Source organism: Mercenaria mercenaria, chromosome 2, assembly GCF_021730395.1.
Source record: "Mercenaria mercenaria strain notata chromosome 2, MADL_Memer_1, whole genome shotgun sequence".
Lineage (NCBI taxonomy): Eukaryota > Metazoa > Mollusca > Bivalvia > Venerida > Veneridae > Mercenaria > Mercenaria mercenaria.
Window position 1 is genome coordinate 63,055,270 of NC_069362.1, and position 19,093 is coordinate 63,074,362.

Sequence of the window (19,093 nt, forward strand, 5' to 3'; positions counted from 1 at the left end):
AAGGATAAAGAAAGCCTAAGAATAAGTTAATTTCATATGAAAACCATCCTCAAGCCTTTTATAACGCTGAAAGAATTTTTAAAATCAGACCACAGTTGAAAAAGATATAGCAGTTTGAAATTTAAGAAAACTGCTGAGCATAGAGGCGGCCATTTTATGTGTTTATGGCGTCATTTTCAAACGTGTCTAGAAATTTAATAAATCTGCAATTTTGTTAGCTCACCTGTCACATAGTGACAAGGTGAGCTTTTGTGATCACCCTTCGTCCGTCATCCGTCGTCAGTCCGTCCGTCCATCCATGCATCAACAATTTCTTGTCTGCACAATAGTGGTTTCATTTATGATTTTATTTTAACCAAACTTGCACACATCTTGTATCACCATAAGATCTTGGTTCCTTTCTTAAAGTGCCCAGATCCCATAATGGGTTCCAGAGTTATAGCCCCTGAAAGGGCCAAAATTAGCTATTTTGACCTTGTCTGCGCAATAGCAGCTTCATTTATGATTTGAATTTAATCAAACTTGCACAAAACTTGTGTCACCAAAAGATCTTGGTTCCTTTCTTGAACCGACCTGATCCCTTAATGGGTTCTGGTTCCAGAGTTATGGCCCCTGAAAGGGCCAAAATTAGCTATTTTGATCTTGTCTGCACAATAGCAGCTTCATTTATGATTTGATTTTAACCAAACTTGCACACAACTTGTATCACCACAAGATCTTGGTTCCTTTCTTGAACTGGCCAGATTCCTTCATGATTTCCAGAGTTATGGTCCCTTAAAGGTCCAAAATTGGCTATTTTGGCTTTTGCAGCCATATAGAGACTTCATTTATGGTTTTATTTGATACAAACTTCCAAAATATCTTCAACATCAATAAATATTGGATTCCATGACAAATCAGATCCAATCGTAGGTTCCAGAGTTATTTTATATCTGATTACCTCCCCTGATTGTAATCAAAATGGATTTATATCAGCAAGTACTTATAGGACTTATTTGAAATTTCATTTTTGTCATTAGTTGGACTGAGCCAATCAGAGTAGATAACTATGGACTGATTTTTTGTCAAATTACCTCCCTTTATTTCAAATTAAAATGGGTATATCTCCGTAACTGATGAAGATATTGATCTGAAATTTCATTTATGTCAGCAGGCTTATTTGGCAGATCCTTCTTTTGTTCACTTACAATAATTTTTTTTAATTATTTCCTTTTTACGTTACTATAAATAGCTTATTTTATTATTGGCCTTAGGGAAAAACCGAGACCACTTTTCTGTGGTACAACATTGATGGTTCCTCCAACTTTTAGGTAAATTTTGACATATCTGTACCTTGTAAGAATTTTTTTTACTTTTTGGTTAAATTTCTTCCCTTTGTTTTTCCTGTCCTTTGGACTTAGATATTTTTTCTGAGGACCTTCTTGTCCTCGAGTGCAATGATAACAGGTGAGTGATATAGGGCCATCATGGCCCTCTTGTTTTTTGTTGCTATGGAAACAATATGGCTGTCATTTTGATCAAATATTTAATTGCTCATAACTTTCTCATTTTCAAGTCGATTTTGAAAATTCGTTCATTTCTCTAAATGATTAAAGAAATCATAGTAGATCACCATGAAAACAACATTGTCTTTCCCTTTAAGATATACCATGTTTTAATTAATAGATCTATATTTAAACACGAGAAACCAGTTTTTCCCCTGGGTAATAATTTCTCCAGATCATAGCCTGAGTAAATGGTTTTATGTGGCATACAATATATTCAGTCTATTTAAATATATTAAAACATGGTTCTGTTATATATTATTTTGAGTATAATGTGTTTTATGTTGGAAAGTGGATGAATTAGGAAAGTACTATATCTTTGCAAGGTATGGCACTATATAATAGGTTGACATGAGGAGATTGCATGTTGTGCAAATTAATTTAGGAGGGCATAGACATCTAGTGAATTACTCTGTGTGTAATAGTAAGTTTAGAGAATATTAATTAAATATAACACCTTTCTGTTATATGATTTCAATTCTGAAATGTCTTTATTATAAAATAGTCAGGGGCCTCCGTGGCCGAGTGGTTAAGGTCGCTGATCACTTGCCCCTCATCAATGTGGGTTCGAGCCTTACTTGAGGCGTTGAATTCTTCATGTGAGGAAGCCATCCGGCTGGCTTACTGAAAGTCGGTTGTTCTACCCAGGTTCTCACTCATGATGAAATAATGCACGGAGGGGCACCTGGGGTCCTCCTCCAACATTAAAGCTGGAAAGTCACCATATGACCTATCATGTGTCTGTGCGACGTTAAATCCAACAAAAAATAAATAAAATAGTCAATGAAATATGGTAGCACTCTTCTTTTGTACCTGTATGGTGCCAATTAATATATATTGCTGTGTTTTAATTGAAAATTATCCATACAGTACCAGAAATATTTGGTAAAATGCAAACCTTTACTGGTGTTCTATAAACTTAAAATAACAGATATTCAGCCTTTTTACATCATTTCTCAGTCTTCAGTGTGAATTGAAATCAGTGTTCAAAATTTGCATTTGGGCAACAGTCAAAATGTTTACATATTGTACATGGCATTATGTATTGAATACATGCAGGATTTTATTGCTTGAAAGTTCAGAAACTAATACAGTCATATATAAATGACACAGTTTACATCTGTAATTTAACCAGCCTTGTAATATTCTATAGTTACTCACAACACAGCCTGGTTTGTATTTAAGATTGTCATATTGACCCAAAATGTGTGACAAAATAGCTTTCTGTCAACCTGCTTGGTACTTCTGTGGAAGGTATTTCTCTGCATGTAGCTCCCTTTTCCTCATAACCTTAGAATTTCCGCCATCCTCGCAATACAAAATGCACCCATTCTGTAGCATATATTCCCGAATGATCCCCCTTTGTACAAGAAGGAGGGAATATAGAAGTGGATTCTCACTTGTCAGTTGACACTTGGGATAGATTGGCAACAACAGGAAACACAGAAAACATCATTACCTATATCTTGAATTTTTTTTTTTTTTTTTTTTGTAATTTCCATTATTGTACGCAAGGTCTGTCTTACAGTAACTTTCTGCCACAATGTTTCAGAAATGCTAATATACTTAGAGGAAGATGTATCATTATACGCCCGTTTGAAAAACGGGACGTATTATGGGAACGCCCCTGGCAGGCCGGCGGGCGGGCGGCGTCCACAGACTTTGTCCGGAGCATATCTTCTACATGCATGGAGGGATTTTGATGAAACTTGGCACAGTTGTTCACAATCATGAGACGGAGTGTCGTGCGCAAGAACCAGATCCCTAGGTCTAAGGTCAAGGTCACACTTAGAGGTCAAAGGTCAAATTCAAGAATGACTTTGTCCGGAGCATATCTTCTTCATGCATAGAGGGATTTTGATGAAACTTGGCACAATTGTTCATCATCATGAGACGGAGTGTCTTGCGCAAGAACCAGGTCCCTAGGTCTAAGGTCAAGGTCACACTTAGAGGTCAAAGGAAACAAGAATGAAAACTTTGTCCGGAGCATATCTTCTTCATGCTTAGAGGGATTTTGATATAACTTGGCACAAATGTTCACCACTATGAGGCGGAGTGTCATGCTCAAGAACCAGGTCCCTAGGTCTAAGGTCAAGGTCACACTTAGAGGTCAAAGGATACAAGAATGAAAACCTTGTCCGGAGCATTTCTTCTTCATACATAGAGGTTTTGATAACTTGGCACAGATGTTCACCACCACAAGATGGAGTGTCATGCGCAAGAACCAGGTCCCTAGGTCTAAGGTCAAGGTCACACTTAGAGGCCAAAGGTCAGATACAAGAATGACTTTGTCCGAAGCATTTCTTCTTCATGCATGGAGGGATTTTGATGTAATTTGACACTTTTGTACACTATCATGAGATGAAGTGTCATGCGCAGTTCCCTTGTTTAGAATTACTTCCCTTTGTTGTTACTATAAATAGCTTATATTGTAACTTTTTCATTACTAGTCGTAGGGAAAAATTGAGACCACTTTTCTGTAGTACAACATGCATGCTACATCCAATTTTGAGGTGTATTTTGATCAATCTCTACCTGTTAAAGATTTTTGTGTAGACTAAGAATTTTTGGGGGGATTTTTTTTTTTAAGATTAACTTCCCTTAGTTGTTACTATAAATAACTTATATTGTAACTTTTTTATAATTGACTGTAGGAAAAAACCAAGACCACTTTTCTGTTGTACAACATAGATGTTACTTTCCATTTTTATGTGTATTTTAAGGTATCTCTACCTGATAAGGAGTTTTTTTGTGGACTTAGAAAAACAAAAGACTTACAGTGATTACTTAACAACCACAAAATTAAAATTCCATTTGCAAATACAGGTGCTAGAATAAAGAAATTTGCTGTGACGGGCGTATATTGTGACATTCTGGCACTCTTGTTTTTCCCCTGATTTTGTTTCAGTAAATTAATGTAATTTAGTTTATCTGTTAGTTGGCCAGGGGAATTTCAAAATATTTAACCGAAACATTGTGACAGAAAGTAACTCTTAAAAAGTTTGTTGTTTTAATGAATGTGTTGTAAGAAAATGAATTTTAGATCTGTTTATAAGCTTCAATATTTGGTCATTCCTGCTGTGAATGCAAATAATTGCAGTAGAATATCCCTGCACAACCTCTGGTACCAGATCAGAAAGAAAATGCCTCCGTACCTGTTATACCCTACCCCTAGGTATTCTATAAGAACCATGGTCATGAACGGGAAAGCGCACGTACCCGTTTCAATCGTACATTTCTCAACTTAAACGTGCAGTTCGGTGAATGGGTACCTAGTATATTGAACAAGCGATAATTTATCTTCCATCATGCAGCAGTCACATTGTCTCAATATTCCATATTGCAGAGATTATCAGCATACTTTATGCTTTCGTCAACGTGACTGAAAAAACTTGCTTGACCTTCCCTAATGAACATCCGGTCTAGAGGTCACGGCAGTGTGCACATGTTTGGCGAAACGTAAACAAACAAAAACAGAATTTAAAAAAATCACAATTTTACACTAAAACAAGAAATGATGAATGAAATTCATCTTGTATAATGATCTTTAATTTGAAATCGTACATTGGTCTGCATCTGTTCCGTTTATTTTATTCATTTTGCACATTTATGCTGCATTTTCACATTTTAGCGAACATGTGTAGTAAAATGACGATTGACATACATTTTCACAAGAGCCAATCAGAATGGTTTTGTAATCTAGAACGGAACTTCACCAGGGAAGTTCAAGCAAGTTTTTTGTGTAACGTTGAAATAACTAACTACGCTTTGTTTTTCTAAGATAAGATGTATTGAAAAAATGTGACCGGTACACAATGGAAGATTAATTACCACTTGTTTGATATCCATAGTATAAATTTACCGCACTGCGTGTTTAAGGTATGAAATGCGCGATTGAAACGGGTTAGTATATTTTCCCGTTCATGACCATGGCTCTTATAGAATACCTAGGGGTAGGGTATAACACGTACGGAGGCATTTTCTTTCTGATCTGGTGCCAGTGTGCACAACCTCTGTAACAAAAAATAGCGCTTAGAAATACGAGACCAAAAAATAATTCACTGGTCAAAGATATGGTTAGCTATTATCTGATTACTTACAAAATGAATTGGAATTCATTATTAAAGGTTTTGAAATTACAGTTCTATTTAAGTTTACATGATTTTACTGTTTCTAATTAGGTCCATATATACTTGAATATGTAATTGCTTATATTACCAGAGGTTGAAGTGGATTCCACACGGCCTGCTCGCTGTGTGTATATGTCGGGCCTAGCAGAAACGTTAGATGGACAAACGTGGTTAGACTTGCAATGTCTGGACCAGGTAATGTATACCCTCATGATTTTGTTTTGTATTCACTTACTTAGTAAAGAAGAAAAGAAGAGTCGACATATTTTCTACTTTTCCTAAGATACACAGTCAAACTCGTTTTATATGAACTCATCTGGACCTCAGAAATATGTTCATATCAAACGAAATTCATATTAATGAATGTATGACTCACCAGATAATTTGTCCGAGCAAGTTGGGCAGTATCACCAGTATTATTGGTGTATAGATTCTGATATATGGAAGTAGTTAATAGTTTTAATCTGATTAAGTTAATTTAGTCAGATAACATTGAAATTACTCAACAAAAGTCATACTTAAACACGTAAAACTATAGGTCCAAAGCGCCAAATTATATTCACCTCCAATAATTATTCTACTGAGAAGTTTGTACTATATAATCATTCTTAGAAGGATAAAAGTTTGTATATTTTATAAGGAACGGGCAACCTGAAATGACAGTAGAATGTCAATAATGTGTTTAAAATTATTGACACCTCTTTAAATCTTGACCTGTCAATTAATTAAATTGTCTCATATTGACATGATACACTAAGAACAGAGTATTTGTTTTTGAATAAGTATGAACTTCTCCATTGTTCAATTACCACGCGGCACACGGTTGACAATATTATTATTTCAGCACATGTTATTTACTTTGATTGAATATCAACACTGTACAGTATTAAACAGTTAAGCGTTATAAGGGCAAATGGCCAACTTCTAAAACTAATTTGTATCAAAACAATTAACCTAATGGGGATTCAAACATGTGTTTGTATCTACTGATTATTTGTACGAAGCGAGTTCGCTATTACCGAAATAAATTTACAAAGGAAATAGAAGGATTTGGCTGGGGAGTCCAGATTTTGTTCATTTTATTCAAAAATTCATATCAAGCGAGTTGGTATTAAGTGGACTCGATTGTAATATATTTGAGCCGTGCCATGAGAAAACCAACATAGTGGGTTTGCGACCAGCATGGTCAGGTTCCATGCTGTTCGCTTTTAAAGCCTATTGGAATTGGAGAAACTGTTAGCGAACAGCATGGAACCTGACCAGACTGCGCGGATGCGCAGGCTGGTCTGGATCCATGCTGGTCGCAAACCCACTATGTTGGTTTTCTCATGGCACGGCTCATTTGTAAATTACAATTCTGTCCAACATGGATATTAATGATGATAGGTTCAATCTGCTTCTCTTAAAAGAACTGAAGTTCCAATTTTTCTATGAAAAGATCTGAAAGCCATAATTTATCCACAGGTGTGAATTCTAGAATGTCAGTACCAAAAGTATACATTAAATTATTATGTCTCCCACCACACAGTGGTGTGGGAGACATATTTATTTACTCCTGTCTGTCTGTAGTTCTGTCAAAAAGGTTCCCAGCACTTCTAATCCAGTCTTCACCAAACTTCAACAAAATGTGTTTGCCAATAAGTCCTTGGCCAGGTTCGATACTAGCCAAATTGGCCTAGGTACTTTGGAATTATGGCCCTTGAAACTTGTTTTTGATCATCAAAGCACTCAAAGGCTGATAAGGCAGTTGAGGTATTTGTGCATGGTTGATTCATATACTGCTATTCAGATGATTAGGCAGCAATATTTTCAGTGTATTTACTAAATTACGTTTTTAATTCACACATACAGGTTAGATAGAATATCCAGCTTGTTTACTACTTGTACTTAATTTTACTAAAGTTTAGCCTGCTGTTGGCAAGTAATTTTGCCATTGCGACCAGTGCAGACCAGGACCAGCCTGCACATCCATGTTAGTTAACTTTCAGTGAACACCCCTTTCAATAATGAATTGTACTACCCAAATTAAATGATAGACCTGTCCATTTTAGAAATTAAAGTAAAGATTAAAATGTTGCATTGAACTATATGAATAGTTAATACAAGTATTGTTTTATGTTTGTATACAGGCTGTGTTTGAACGTTTGTTGCTGGAGAACCCTGGTGCAGAGGTTATTTCAACCAGACAAAGTCAGAAAAGACCTACCGAGGCATCTCTTGCGGGAGAGTCACAAGTTCTGAGGTATCTGTACCAGTGTTTCGAAAGATGTTGCAACCTAAAGGCAGATAATCAGGTATAAAAATTTAGATGAGACTATTCCATTACTCACAAAAACAAAGGTTTGACTTACTGGATATTTCAGTTGTATAACATAGCCTTCTTCAGCAAATTGCAGGAGGCTCTGTGACCAAATGGCGAACGTCACAGACTTCAAATCACTCATGGATGTGGATTTGAGTCTCACTCTGGGCATTTCCTGATGAGTGGCTGCCATCAAGCTGACTTACATAAGTTCAATGATTCTACGCAGGTGGCTGCCTTTTATGAAATAATGCATGGAGGGGCACCTCCATCAAGATTGAAACTTGCCATATGACCTATAATAATGCTGGTGTGACGTAAAAACGCAAGAAAAACAGCTAAGAGCTTGGTTGGTGCACTGTATCATAATATGTAGGTACTTCATATCACCCAAGGAGACTTTTGCACACTGGTGATTTCTTTAGCCTATTGTCCTGGCAGAACAAGGGAACAATCTTACTGCTTATGGCCTTTTTGGTACAAGATGTACTCTTTGAGGTTACTTTCCTTTTTAAATTGGCATCATCGCTTCATCTTTTTAAATGATATATGTTAAATGTATATACATTTTAATCTATGGCATGGTGCAAAGAAAACATGTCAAATACTGTAGTTAACTACTTATTTCAAAATTAATAATTCTGTAGAGGATTTCATGGATCTGTCAAACCACCGAATCATATCCTAGTGAAGAAGTAAATTTCCATTCGTTGAATTCCATGAAGTTACAACCCTACAAAATTGCTATATTGGCTCAAACCGAAAATTTCATGCCTACAGAATTAAATGATTTCACATTATATTTATGCCCATCTTCGAAGAAAAGTGGGTATATTGCTTTGCACCTGTCGGTTGCATTGGACGGTTGGTCCATAGAGCAAATGGTTTCCACCCAATAACTTGAGAACCAGTTGACCAAGAACCTTCAAACTTGGTTATAAAGTAGATGAACCCAATAGTTTTTTGGGTCAAAGGTCAAGGTCACTGGGGCCTGAACAATTTCCACCCAAGCCGTCATGGGGGGAATATATGTTTTACAAACAGCTCTTGTTTCTTTGAAAAGTTATAGCTTTGACTGACTAGTGCCCTAAAATAGCTGACAAATACTCCGAGCAAAACCAGAATTGCAAGTAAGATATAAAAAATTAGGTTTTATTAATATATATTTTTCTTTATGCTTGATTAAGTATGATCTATAAAGTAATTTTATGTTTCGATTCAAGACTCGTTCACATATATTTTCAATATTTCAGAATGCAAAGTTTGCAGACGTTCTACAGAGAAGTATTGAAGTGATTTTACTGAATGCTAAAACATGTATGCAACAGGCAGAACTGTACCCGAGTCAAGTGTTATACCAGCAGTTTATAGATCTTTACATGGAGAACAACCATTTTCTTTCTGGTATGTAACTGACTTTTACTTTAAATCCATACTTGTCATATGCAGATATGCAAAGATTTTTTTCTTTACCAAAATACTTAGCAAAATTTCTGCATCATTCCCTCCTGAATTGAAACATATTCCCCCTCCCCCTCCCCCTCCCCCAGTTTTAAAGACAAGCCCACTTAGTATTTTAAACCAAGTTTTTCAAAATAAGCCTGTAGGTTACGTATAGAAAAAAGGTTTGGAATGTATATGGGTCATGGCTAAGATTGTCATTATTAATTTTGCAGTAAACTTTCCTATCATTGTTCAAAGTTTCACTGTAGTCCACTGGACCAGTGGTGTAAATGGTTAATGATCCCTTGATCTGTGGTTCTTCTATGATTGTACGAGTTTTAAAGGCTAGTGGTTTAATTCGGGGTAGAATTTAATTATTTTACAAATAAGAAAAGAGTCATTCAGACACAACTTAAATTGTAGCAAAAACAATGCTCTTCATGCATGTTCCATTGTCTTCTGAAATAAATGCTTGAAATACATTGCATTGCTGAACCATTTATTTATTTGGTACATTTTGTAGTATTGACTGCCTAGATGAATCTAGTCGAGATCCATTATTTAAAAAAAAAAATCGTGCAAAGTATATGTTTGCTATTTATAGACAACAGCCAGGTAAAGGAATTCTTCACTCGTACAGCAGCAGAGATTCACACTCACTCCGAGGATGGTACCCTGCTCCAGGTTTTCACACCTGTCCTGGATGTTATCAAAAGCAGGTTCCAAAATGAACTGACACTGATGCATCCTGGTGTTAGCAGATATATAGATCTACTCATGTTCTTCACAAATAGTATTCCACTAGCAGAGGTGAGTTGTGATGGGAATTAAAATTTTGACAGAATATCTCATTTCTGGTTTGTTTGTTTTGGGTGGATTTTAAGATGGACTGACACAAGTAAAGGCCTTTCTTCCAATGACCCTTCCTGCATTATTTTAGGCCTAGGTTTGCAGCTAGGTCGAACCAATGACCAGGATTACTTTCACACTGGAGAGACTTTACCACCTTCTTAAAACCTCTGGATGAGTGGGAATTGATTTGAAGTCTGTGCCCTGAACAACTGTTCTGTAAAAAAGCTCTTAATCATTCATAATGGTACACTTATCAGTGTAGACAGTGCCCTTAACATCTGTGCCGCAGAAACTTCTAGAAAGCATGCTCGGTGCTTCACAAAAGAGCACTAATCAAGGAGAAAATGACATTGTTAGGTGAAAAGAAAAGGTAAAGTTTCTTGTTTAACGTGAGTAGTCTACGAAAGTCCTAACCTGGAATGGATGGAACAACTTATTTCCAGCCAAGCCCACAGCATATTTACCTCCCCATTATTCAGTCTAGGTGGATACTGCTGGAAACAGCACCAATTTAGTAAATTACCCAGCACTGAACACTAGTTGGGATATCAGCCGCGACCGGAAATAGAACCTGTGCCACTGACTCCTTATGCATTCACAGGTGTTGCTCAGGTAAAAGAGGTATGTTATGTTGTGCTGTTATATACATAACCACAAAGTCATGTTCACAAATCTGCAAACATGTAAAATCTTCTCTTTATCAATGGGACACAAAGAAGTGATGTTCATGGCAGTTTTTCTTGACCATGTGCAGCTGACATTGCTTGTGTTAGTTGATTACGATTGGATATATTATCTATTTTTCAGTGAATTGTTTATATATTGGACCAGGAGTGAAATATATTATCTGTATTTTCACAATGAAGAATATAATTTGAAATTTTGTTTGATAAGAATATTTTTCATTCATGAGCACGAGATCTTCACCCACGTTTATTTTGCCAGTCGTTGAAATATTGCATCTGATCTTCACTTGAAAGATATTTCAATCTTATACAGAAACCAACAAAATATCTTCTGTATATTTTCAGACATTTATGGAATACACGACTCCTGAGAAGTCAACAAAAGGAAAGGATTTTGAGTTTACATTGCTTGGTTCTATTCTTGGTTTGAGTTGTATTCCAGAAAACAATAAACCCATTGATCTGTTCAACAACCCGTCCAGTACCTCCAAACAAGAACATGATATTACAGAGAAAAATACGTGGCAGGTAAGTTTTGTTTCTCCAGTTAGAGGACTTTCAGAGACATAGTCTGGTATTACTACTGTTTAGCAGAGGACTTAAGTTTTTTTTGAGGAATTCGTTTTTAACGGAGAATAAAGTTTAAACCTCTTCATTTAACGTTTAACATATGTTGCAGAAAAATTTATCACAACTAATGTCAAGTATATACATGAACTCTCATAAAAGCTACACTCACTGAAGCATCCATGACTTGAGCACCTGTACTTACTATGACAATTAATATAGTCCCTTGCCATTCTAGTTATATTGGATTGCTCAAACTGCAGACATGGAGCGATCATTGTCTTACTATAATATTATATGTAAAGCCGACTATTCTAGAGACCTCTGTGGCTGAGTGGTTAAGGTCACTGACATGGAATCATGTACCCCTCAACTGTGTGGGTTTGAAACCACACCTGGGGTGTAAAACTTCTCATGTGTGGAATCCATCCATCTGACTTATGAAAGGTTGTGGTTCTAGCCAGATGCATGCCGGTGCTTGAAATAATACCTCTAGGGGCCCCTGTGGTCCTCCTCCACCAACACTAGCTAGGAAAGTTGCCATATGACCTAAATTGTGTAAGTGGATCTCAAAAACAAAAATCAACTTACCACATTCTTATGTTAGATAAAACTTAATACAATTTTCGTAAAAATTACTACAAATATAACAGTAAACAATTGTTTTATTTAGCCATTATCAGGGATCAGCCTGGGAGTATATCAGCTGCTGTTCAACATGATCAAATTATCACCTCTACTTAAACATAAAGTTCTCAGATGGCTGGGCAAATGTCTTGCTGAAAACTCAGGTAAATTTATTTCACTTTATGAAATATGTAAACAAATGTTTCAAAGACAGTGCTCATACGCCCTTTAAAAATGGTGTTTCTATTATTGTATGAGCTTTTATTTATGTATAAATTTGTTCTAATTGTCATTATGTAAATAATATCCAGATTGTAGGATGATTACAGATTTACAAGGAATTTCTGTTGATATAGAAAAAACATGGACATTGTACGAAAATGTTGTAACTGCATATGAATAAGGAAAAAGATACAATACTTTTGTGCTGAGGCAACAACATGAAGAATAGACAAATCAGACTTAAAATTTTCAGGAATGATGCAAAATTGAAAAATGTTAAAAATTAAGATTGTTCCGCTAATACATAAAAAGAGTCTGTTAAAATGTTGTCATGCTTGTTTCATAATTATGATCTTTTACTCAGAAATCATTATTAATTGCAAGGGACTAGTTTTCATGATTATATAAATCCAGGATATTTATCCTACAGAAAAATCTTTTTATTTTTGCCTCTAAATTTTGAAATCAGCAAATTTATGTCATCATGAAATTGACATTTGACAGCCACAAAATGTTACAGCCATGAAATGAAAGTATTATACAGCTTTCTTTTTACACTTCTACTGAGGTTGAACAGTTTTTCACTATGATGTGTTTGTTAACTGTCTTGATTACAGGGAGAACAAAGATCTGGTCGACACATGCTCCACAAGTATTAAAACAGCTCCATGTGAGTGATGGCTTCAGTTTGAACCTCTGCTGTGTCATGCTGAAACTATGCCAACCTTTCTCAGAAGCATGCTCACAGAAACTGCTCAAAATACAACCAAGCTATGTACGAGCAGTAGCCGCAGATGAGAATGACTCTAGACAGAGAAATATTCATGCTGAAGGTACTTTTGGTTTTGTAACATACATGTAGCTTTTTCATGTAGTAACTGTGACTGCTGCATCTGATGCTTTGTAAGTACAGCTGAACCTGGCTTAGTGACCGCTTGTATTAAACACCTACCTGCCATGATTGTGAAATACAATTTAAGTGGTTGTCTGGTGGTTAAGGTGTCGGCCTCTCAACTTCGAGGTCATGGGTTCGAGCCTCACTGGGGTCACTACCATGCCTTCTGATATGACACCAGTACTGGCTTTTCCAGGATACAGACTCAAGGAAAAGTTTTAATCTTCAAATTGTTGAACTCTAATTTGAATTATCAGGCCATACCAAATTGATTAATAGTTCTTTGGAAAATTTTCAAAAAAAATAGGAGCGGGCTAGCGAAATTTTTATTTTATTTTTTTTTTCTCAATTTTGATTTTTTCAGAGGCGGGTAGATTTTACATGGAGCGAGCGGGCTTTTTTTTTTTTTTTTCCCCAGCTTGAACCCTTGAGGAGGCAGCTATGATTGTATATAAAGTTAACATTTCTTTAGAAATAACACAGAAATCAAACATTTACAGTGTGGGTAACACAGTATATAGCTTTTCTATATGTTTTAAAGACTACATGAATGATTTTGCAAATAAATTCTTGCCAAAACTCACTGAATCACTTTATTTTTTTTATTTTGTAATTTTAATTACTAAGGAATGAGTGTCTTATTTTTAATTTTGATTTTTCTACATTAATCTGAAGACGTGCCTATTTAATGGCACGGGATGAGGAATATTAAACACAAAACAGGCACATGATTGTGTGGAGTAACATTTCTTCTGAAACACAGTTAGATGGCTTTGACACATGAACAAATTTGTGCCCCTAGTGGAACTCCAACCCATAGAGGTGAGGGGAAGTAATAAACCACTTGACCAGTGCGACCAAACGGAGTTGGGCATACAGATGCTTCGACATTGCTCGAATCGATTTGGAATAATTTCTTAACAGATCATGATCAGGCTAGCTTAAGCTTTTGTGGTAGAGATTCATTTCAGGCAAAAATAATAACAGGCGGACAAAGAATGATCCCAATATGGCCACCCTTAAAAGTGTTGTTTGTTGTGCTTTGACTGAACTATAAATTTAGAGTTGGGGAAGTCTGTTTTTTTCAGTTTCTTTCGTTCAATCAATTTACAGCCAATTTTAAATATATCCTGGCGTCATGTGTACAAACAGGCAAAACTGGGGTTACAAAAGGACAGATTTTGTTAGAAATTATTTTCATATCAACACTACTTATTTGAAAAGCTAAACAATTTTTAACTTGACTAAATGTGTTTTGATAGAATATCTGACTGCTGTACTAAAGAAGTTACGTTCAAAAAGATTTGGGCCGAGACAATGTGATAGGTCAGGATCTGTGAACAAATATTTTTTTAAGATAGTAGTTGGCCTCAGCTTTGGGCTCTAGATCTAACATGCTGAATTAAACAACTGATAACAAATGGTTTGAAAACTTTATATCTGAACAATATTTCCAAACATTTTTAACTGCATCCCCGTGCAGGTCTTACAAGTCGGGCTTCGTTCTTTTCACTGTATTGAACAAAAGTAGAATGTGCCTATTTCATTACCTACCGGCACATCGAAGGCCATGTGTGGCACTAGCACAGACACTCCAGATTTAAAACAAATGATGAACAACACTATAATTCCTGACTTTTTGAGTTTGGATCATCAGCTACATGTATTACAGACGCATGAAATCCGATCAATATCACTTTGACGCATTAAAACAGTGATAAAACCTGTTTTGCCGTTATTATTCCGGACCGCGTAATCGAAAAAAAAAAAAAATTTCGGAGATTTTTATGTACGTGCGGGTGGGTAATTTTTTTTTTTTTTCTCGGGAATGAAATTATTCATGCGGTAGTTCCGACGAACGACATATCAATTTGGTATGGCCTCATTGTTAGTTTAGTTAAATCTAATCTTATGAAAAATTTACTCCATGTAGATATAGTATCAGTATATTTAAAAAAAAAAATGTTTGGACAAAAGTTTGTTCAACATTGATGAATGCTGTCCCCTGAAGGAAAACCTAGCTACCTGTAAGTTAATTGGCGGACAGATTACATCATGCAAATACTAATTGTTACTAGCTTTACATAATATTTTTTGTTTTCACTGCTGTGAAGAACAAGAAAAAGCCATGTCCCAGTTTGGGTTTCATTTTATCCTAGAATTGATCAAGGAGACTTGCCTGATTCCGCTGGAGGAGAACGTGTCTCTGACGGAAGACGAGACTTACAGTTTCATCACAGAGTGTTTCTTCCTATGCCATCAAGCCATCAATCAGGGATTTCATGCTATACATGAGAAGTTCTTGAAGATCAATCAGGACTTACATCGTATACAGCGGTATTATCAGGACATGAGACAGCAGTATCCCAATGATGATGTGGAGCCAATGAGAAGTGTCAAACTCCAGATGGAAAAAGGTAAACTTATTTTTCTGGCATGGGAAAGTAAAAGAAGAATGATGATAGATTGTGTACTTTTAAGGGTGATTAATACAGAGCTGACTTCAAATCACTTGCTTCTCACAGATGTGGGTTTGAGTCTCACTCAGGGCGTTGAATTCTTCGTGTGAGGAAGCCATCCAGCTGGCTTACGGAAGGATGGTGGTTCTACCTAGATGCCCATTCATGATGAGAGGCACCTGGCGTCTTCTTCCACCATCAAAGCTGGAAGCTCGCCATATGACCTATAATTGTGTCAGTGCAACATTAAACCCAACAAAAACAAAATAACTACCATATTGTCCCTTATTAAGGCTTCCTGTTAAGGTACATTTGAAACAGGGGTGCTGGGTGCATTTATTATTATTAAGGCCCTAAAAGTTACAATTTTTAGCTCATCTGATTTTTGGGAAAAAAATGAGTTATTGTCATCACTTGATCGTCGTCGGCGTTGCCTGGTTAAGTTTTATGTTTAGGTCAGCTTTTCTCCTAAACTATCAAAGCTATTGCTTTAAAACTTGCAACACTTGTTCACTATCAAAAGCTGACTCTGTGCAGCAAGAAACATAACTCCATCCTGCATTTTGCAAGAATTATGGCCCCTTTTGGACTTAAAAATTCAGATTTCTTGGTTAGGTTTTGTGTTTAGGTCAACTTTTCTCCTGAACGGTCAAAGCTATTGCTTTAAAACTTGGAGCAGTTATGCGCCATCAAAAGCTGACACTGCACAGCAAGTACTATAACTCTACATTGCTTTTTTGCAAGAATTATGACCCCTTTTGGACTTTAAATCATGGTATGACAATATTTCTATTACACAGAGACAAAAAAATCAGATGAGCATCTGCACCCGCAAGGCGGTGCTCTTGTTTTTTAGTAATTATAAGCTGTATGTCCAAATTCAAATTAATGAATTTTAATAGTTACAGCATTATCTTAGTGCTTGTATTCATTTATGACCTAAATAAACCTGAATTGTATTTTTGGAAACGATGGGATAGGGGCATCTTTTTAGAGATATGTGTTAATAATGGAGTGTAAGGTATAGTGAAGATACCTTCAAGCGCTCTACCTGGCAAATGCAAAATTAAACATCTTGCTACTTATACTGTAATTTCTATTGATTTTTAGAATGAATACTGTTGAACCTAACACCAGTTTTTAAAAAATTCACATTTAAGTATACAAAATTTCAGTGTATTTTAATACTAAGTATGTACTGCTTCTTACTTTTTCCCTTTTTTTTCAGGAATGAAATTGTTTTTGTGTAATAAGGCAGCATTAACTCAGCCTCATTTGTTAGAAATGTCAATGAACTTCCACATAGCAACCGCCACCTGGTTGGTCCAGGTTGCTAGGGTGAATGAGGTCACAAAATTTGAACCAGTCACATTCCCTCTACCAGAAGAAGTGCCCACAGCACTTGGCTGTATGCCAGAATTTATCATGGGCAATGTAACCGACTTCACAATGTTTCTTCATAGATTTAAAGATGAAATGTATGAGGTAGGTGAAATAATTATAACACTTTTTATTTGTCCATTTTTATAAAACTGGACCTAATTTATTATGGAATAGGGTTTGTCTGTCCCCCTGTCTGTTAGTAAACAATTTTCCATTTCCAAAGTAAGTCAGGAAGTATATTAGCTACAGCTTTGATGAATAAGTGACAGTTTAGGATGATCTCTATACTTTCAGGGCCAGTAGGTCTGTTTTTAGCTCACCTGTCACGAAGTGACAAGGTGAGCTATTGTGACCGCTTGATGTCCGTCGTGCATAGTCCATCGTGCATAGTGCGTCGTCCGTCAACAATTTCTAAAAAAATCATCTTCTTGAAAACCACTTGGCAGAATTACACCAAACTTCACAGGAATGATCCTTGGGTGGCCCCCTTTCAAAATTATTCAAAGAATTGAATTCCATGAAGAACTCTGGTTGCCATGGCAACTGAAAGGAAAAACTTTAAAAATCTTCTTGTCCAAAACCACAGGGCCTAGGGCTTTGATATCTGGTGTGTAGCATCATCTAGTGGTCCTCTACCAAAATTGTTCAAATTATCCCCCTAGGGTCAAATATGGCCCTGCCCCGGGGGTCACATGGTTTATATAGACTTATATAGGGAAAACTTTGAAAATCTTCTTGTACAAAACCACATGGCCTAGGGCTTTGATATTTGAAATGTAGCATCATCTAGCGGTCCTCTACCAAAATTGTTCAAATTATTCCCCTAGGGTCAAATATGGCCCTGCCCCAGGGGTCACATGGTTTATATAGACTTATATAGGGAAAACTTTGAAAATCTTCTTGTACAAAACCACATGGCCTAGGGCTTTGATATTTGGTATGTAGCATCATCTAGTTGTCCTCTACCAAGATTGTTCAAATTATTTCCCTGGGGTCAAATATGGCCCCGCCCCAGGGACCCCAAGTTTTACATAGACATATAAAGGAAAAAAGTTTTAAAATCTTCTCGTCTGAAACCACAACACTTAGATCTTTGATATTTGGTTTGTAGCATTGTCTTATGGTCCTCAACCAAAATTGTTCAAATTGTACCCCTTGGGTGAAAAGAGGCCCTGCCCTGGGGGTCCCAAGTTTTATAAAGACTTATATAGGAAAAGGCTTTAAAAATCTTCTTGTCTGAAACCATACGACCTAGGCTTTTGATATTTGGTATGATGCATTGTCTAGTAGTCCTTTACCAAAATTGTTCAAATTATGTCCCTTGGATTAAAAGAGGCCCCACCCTGGGGTCACTTAGTTATTATGTTAGTTATATAGGAAAAATATTTAAAAAATCATCTGATCCTATTTCCAAGACTGTTTAATTATAATCACCTGATGACCCCAAGTAATATGTCACTTGACTGTGACCTTGACCTACTGACCTACTTTCTTGTTTTTTAAGATACAGCTTTGAAATTTGGATGACATGTACAGTTTTGCACACCGATCTTAAAACTGACTTTCAGTGACCATAAATATGACCTACTGACCTACTTATAATTTTAGCATCAGTTTGCTATTTTAAACATGTGGCTCATATTATTTCTTTTTGTTAAAGCAAATTGTTATTCAGGTGAGCGATATAGGGCCATCATGGCCCTCTTGTTTACTTTCAGTTCAGTTTCTTGATATTGTATCCCTCATCCCCATCCCCACTATACCTCTTCGAACACCCACCACCCCCATGTAACTTTACTTGCTTTTAAGTCTGACTTCTTGATATTATATTCTGATGGTGGTGAACAGATAGCTCAGTGGTTTGCACACTGGCCTTCCAATCCTGAGGACGGGGGGTTTGATCCCCAGCAGCTACTCGGGGAATTTTCAGAAACGCTTTTCAGTGTCTCCCACCCAACTAGAGGTGTACTGGTCAGGAACCCA

The 19,093-nt window shown here is 36.4% G+C and overlaps 1 protein-coding gene across 3 annotated transcripts in view; it reads left to right on the forward strand.

Annotated features, from left to right (window-relative positions):
- The window catches only part of LOC123564122 (ubiquitin conjugation factor E4 A-like), a 57,107-nt gene that overhangs the window by 21,839 nt on the left and 16,175 nt on the right, over positions 1-19,093 (forward strand). For all 3 annotated transcript variants that reach the window (XM_045357460.2, XM_053536732.1, XM_053536733.1), the window contains 9 exons: positions 5,766-5,869; positions 7,804-7,968; positions 9,230-9,380; positions 10,024-10,229; positions 11,303-11,485; positions 12,198-12,315; positions 12,991-13,206; positions 15,428-15,685; positions 16,956-17,212. In XM_045357460.2, coding sequence (XP_045213395.2) covers positions 5,766-5,869; positions 7,804-7,968; positions 9,230-9,380; positions 10,024-10,229; positions 11,303-11,485; positions 12,198-12,315; positions 12,991-13,206; positions 15,428-15,685; positions 16,956-17,212 — 1,658 coding nt within the window. The remainder of the gene's footprint in view (positions 1-5,765; positions 5,870-7,803; positions 7,969-9,229; positions 9,381-10,023; positions 10,230-11,302; positions 11,486-12,197; positions 12,316-12,990; positions 13,207-15,427; positions 15,686-16,955; positions 17,213-19,093) is intronic.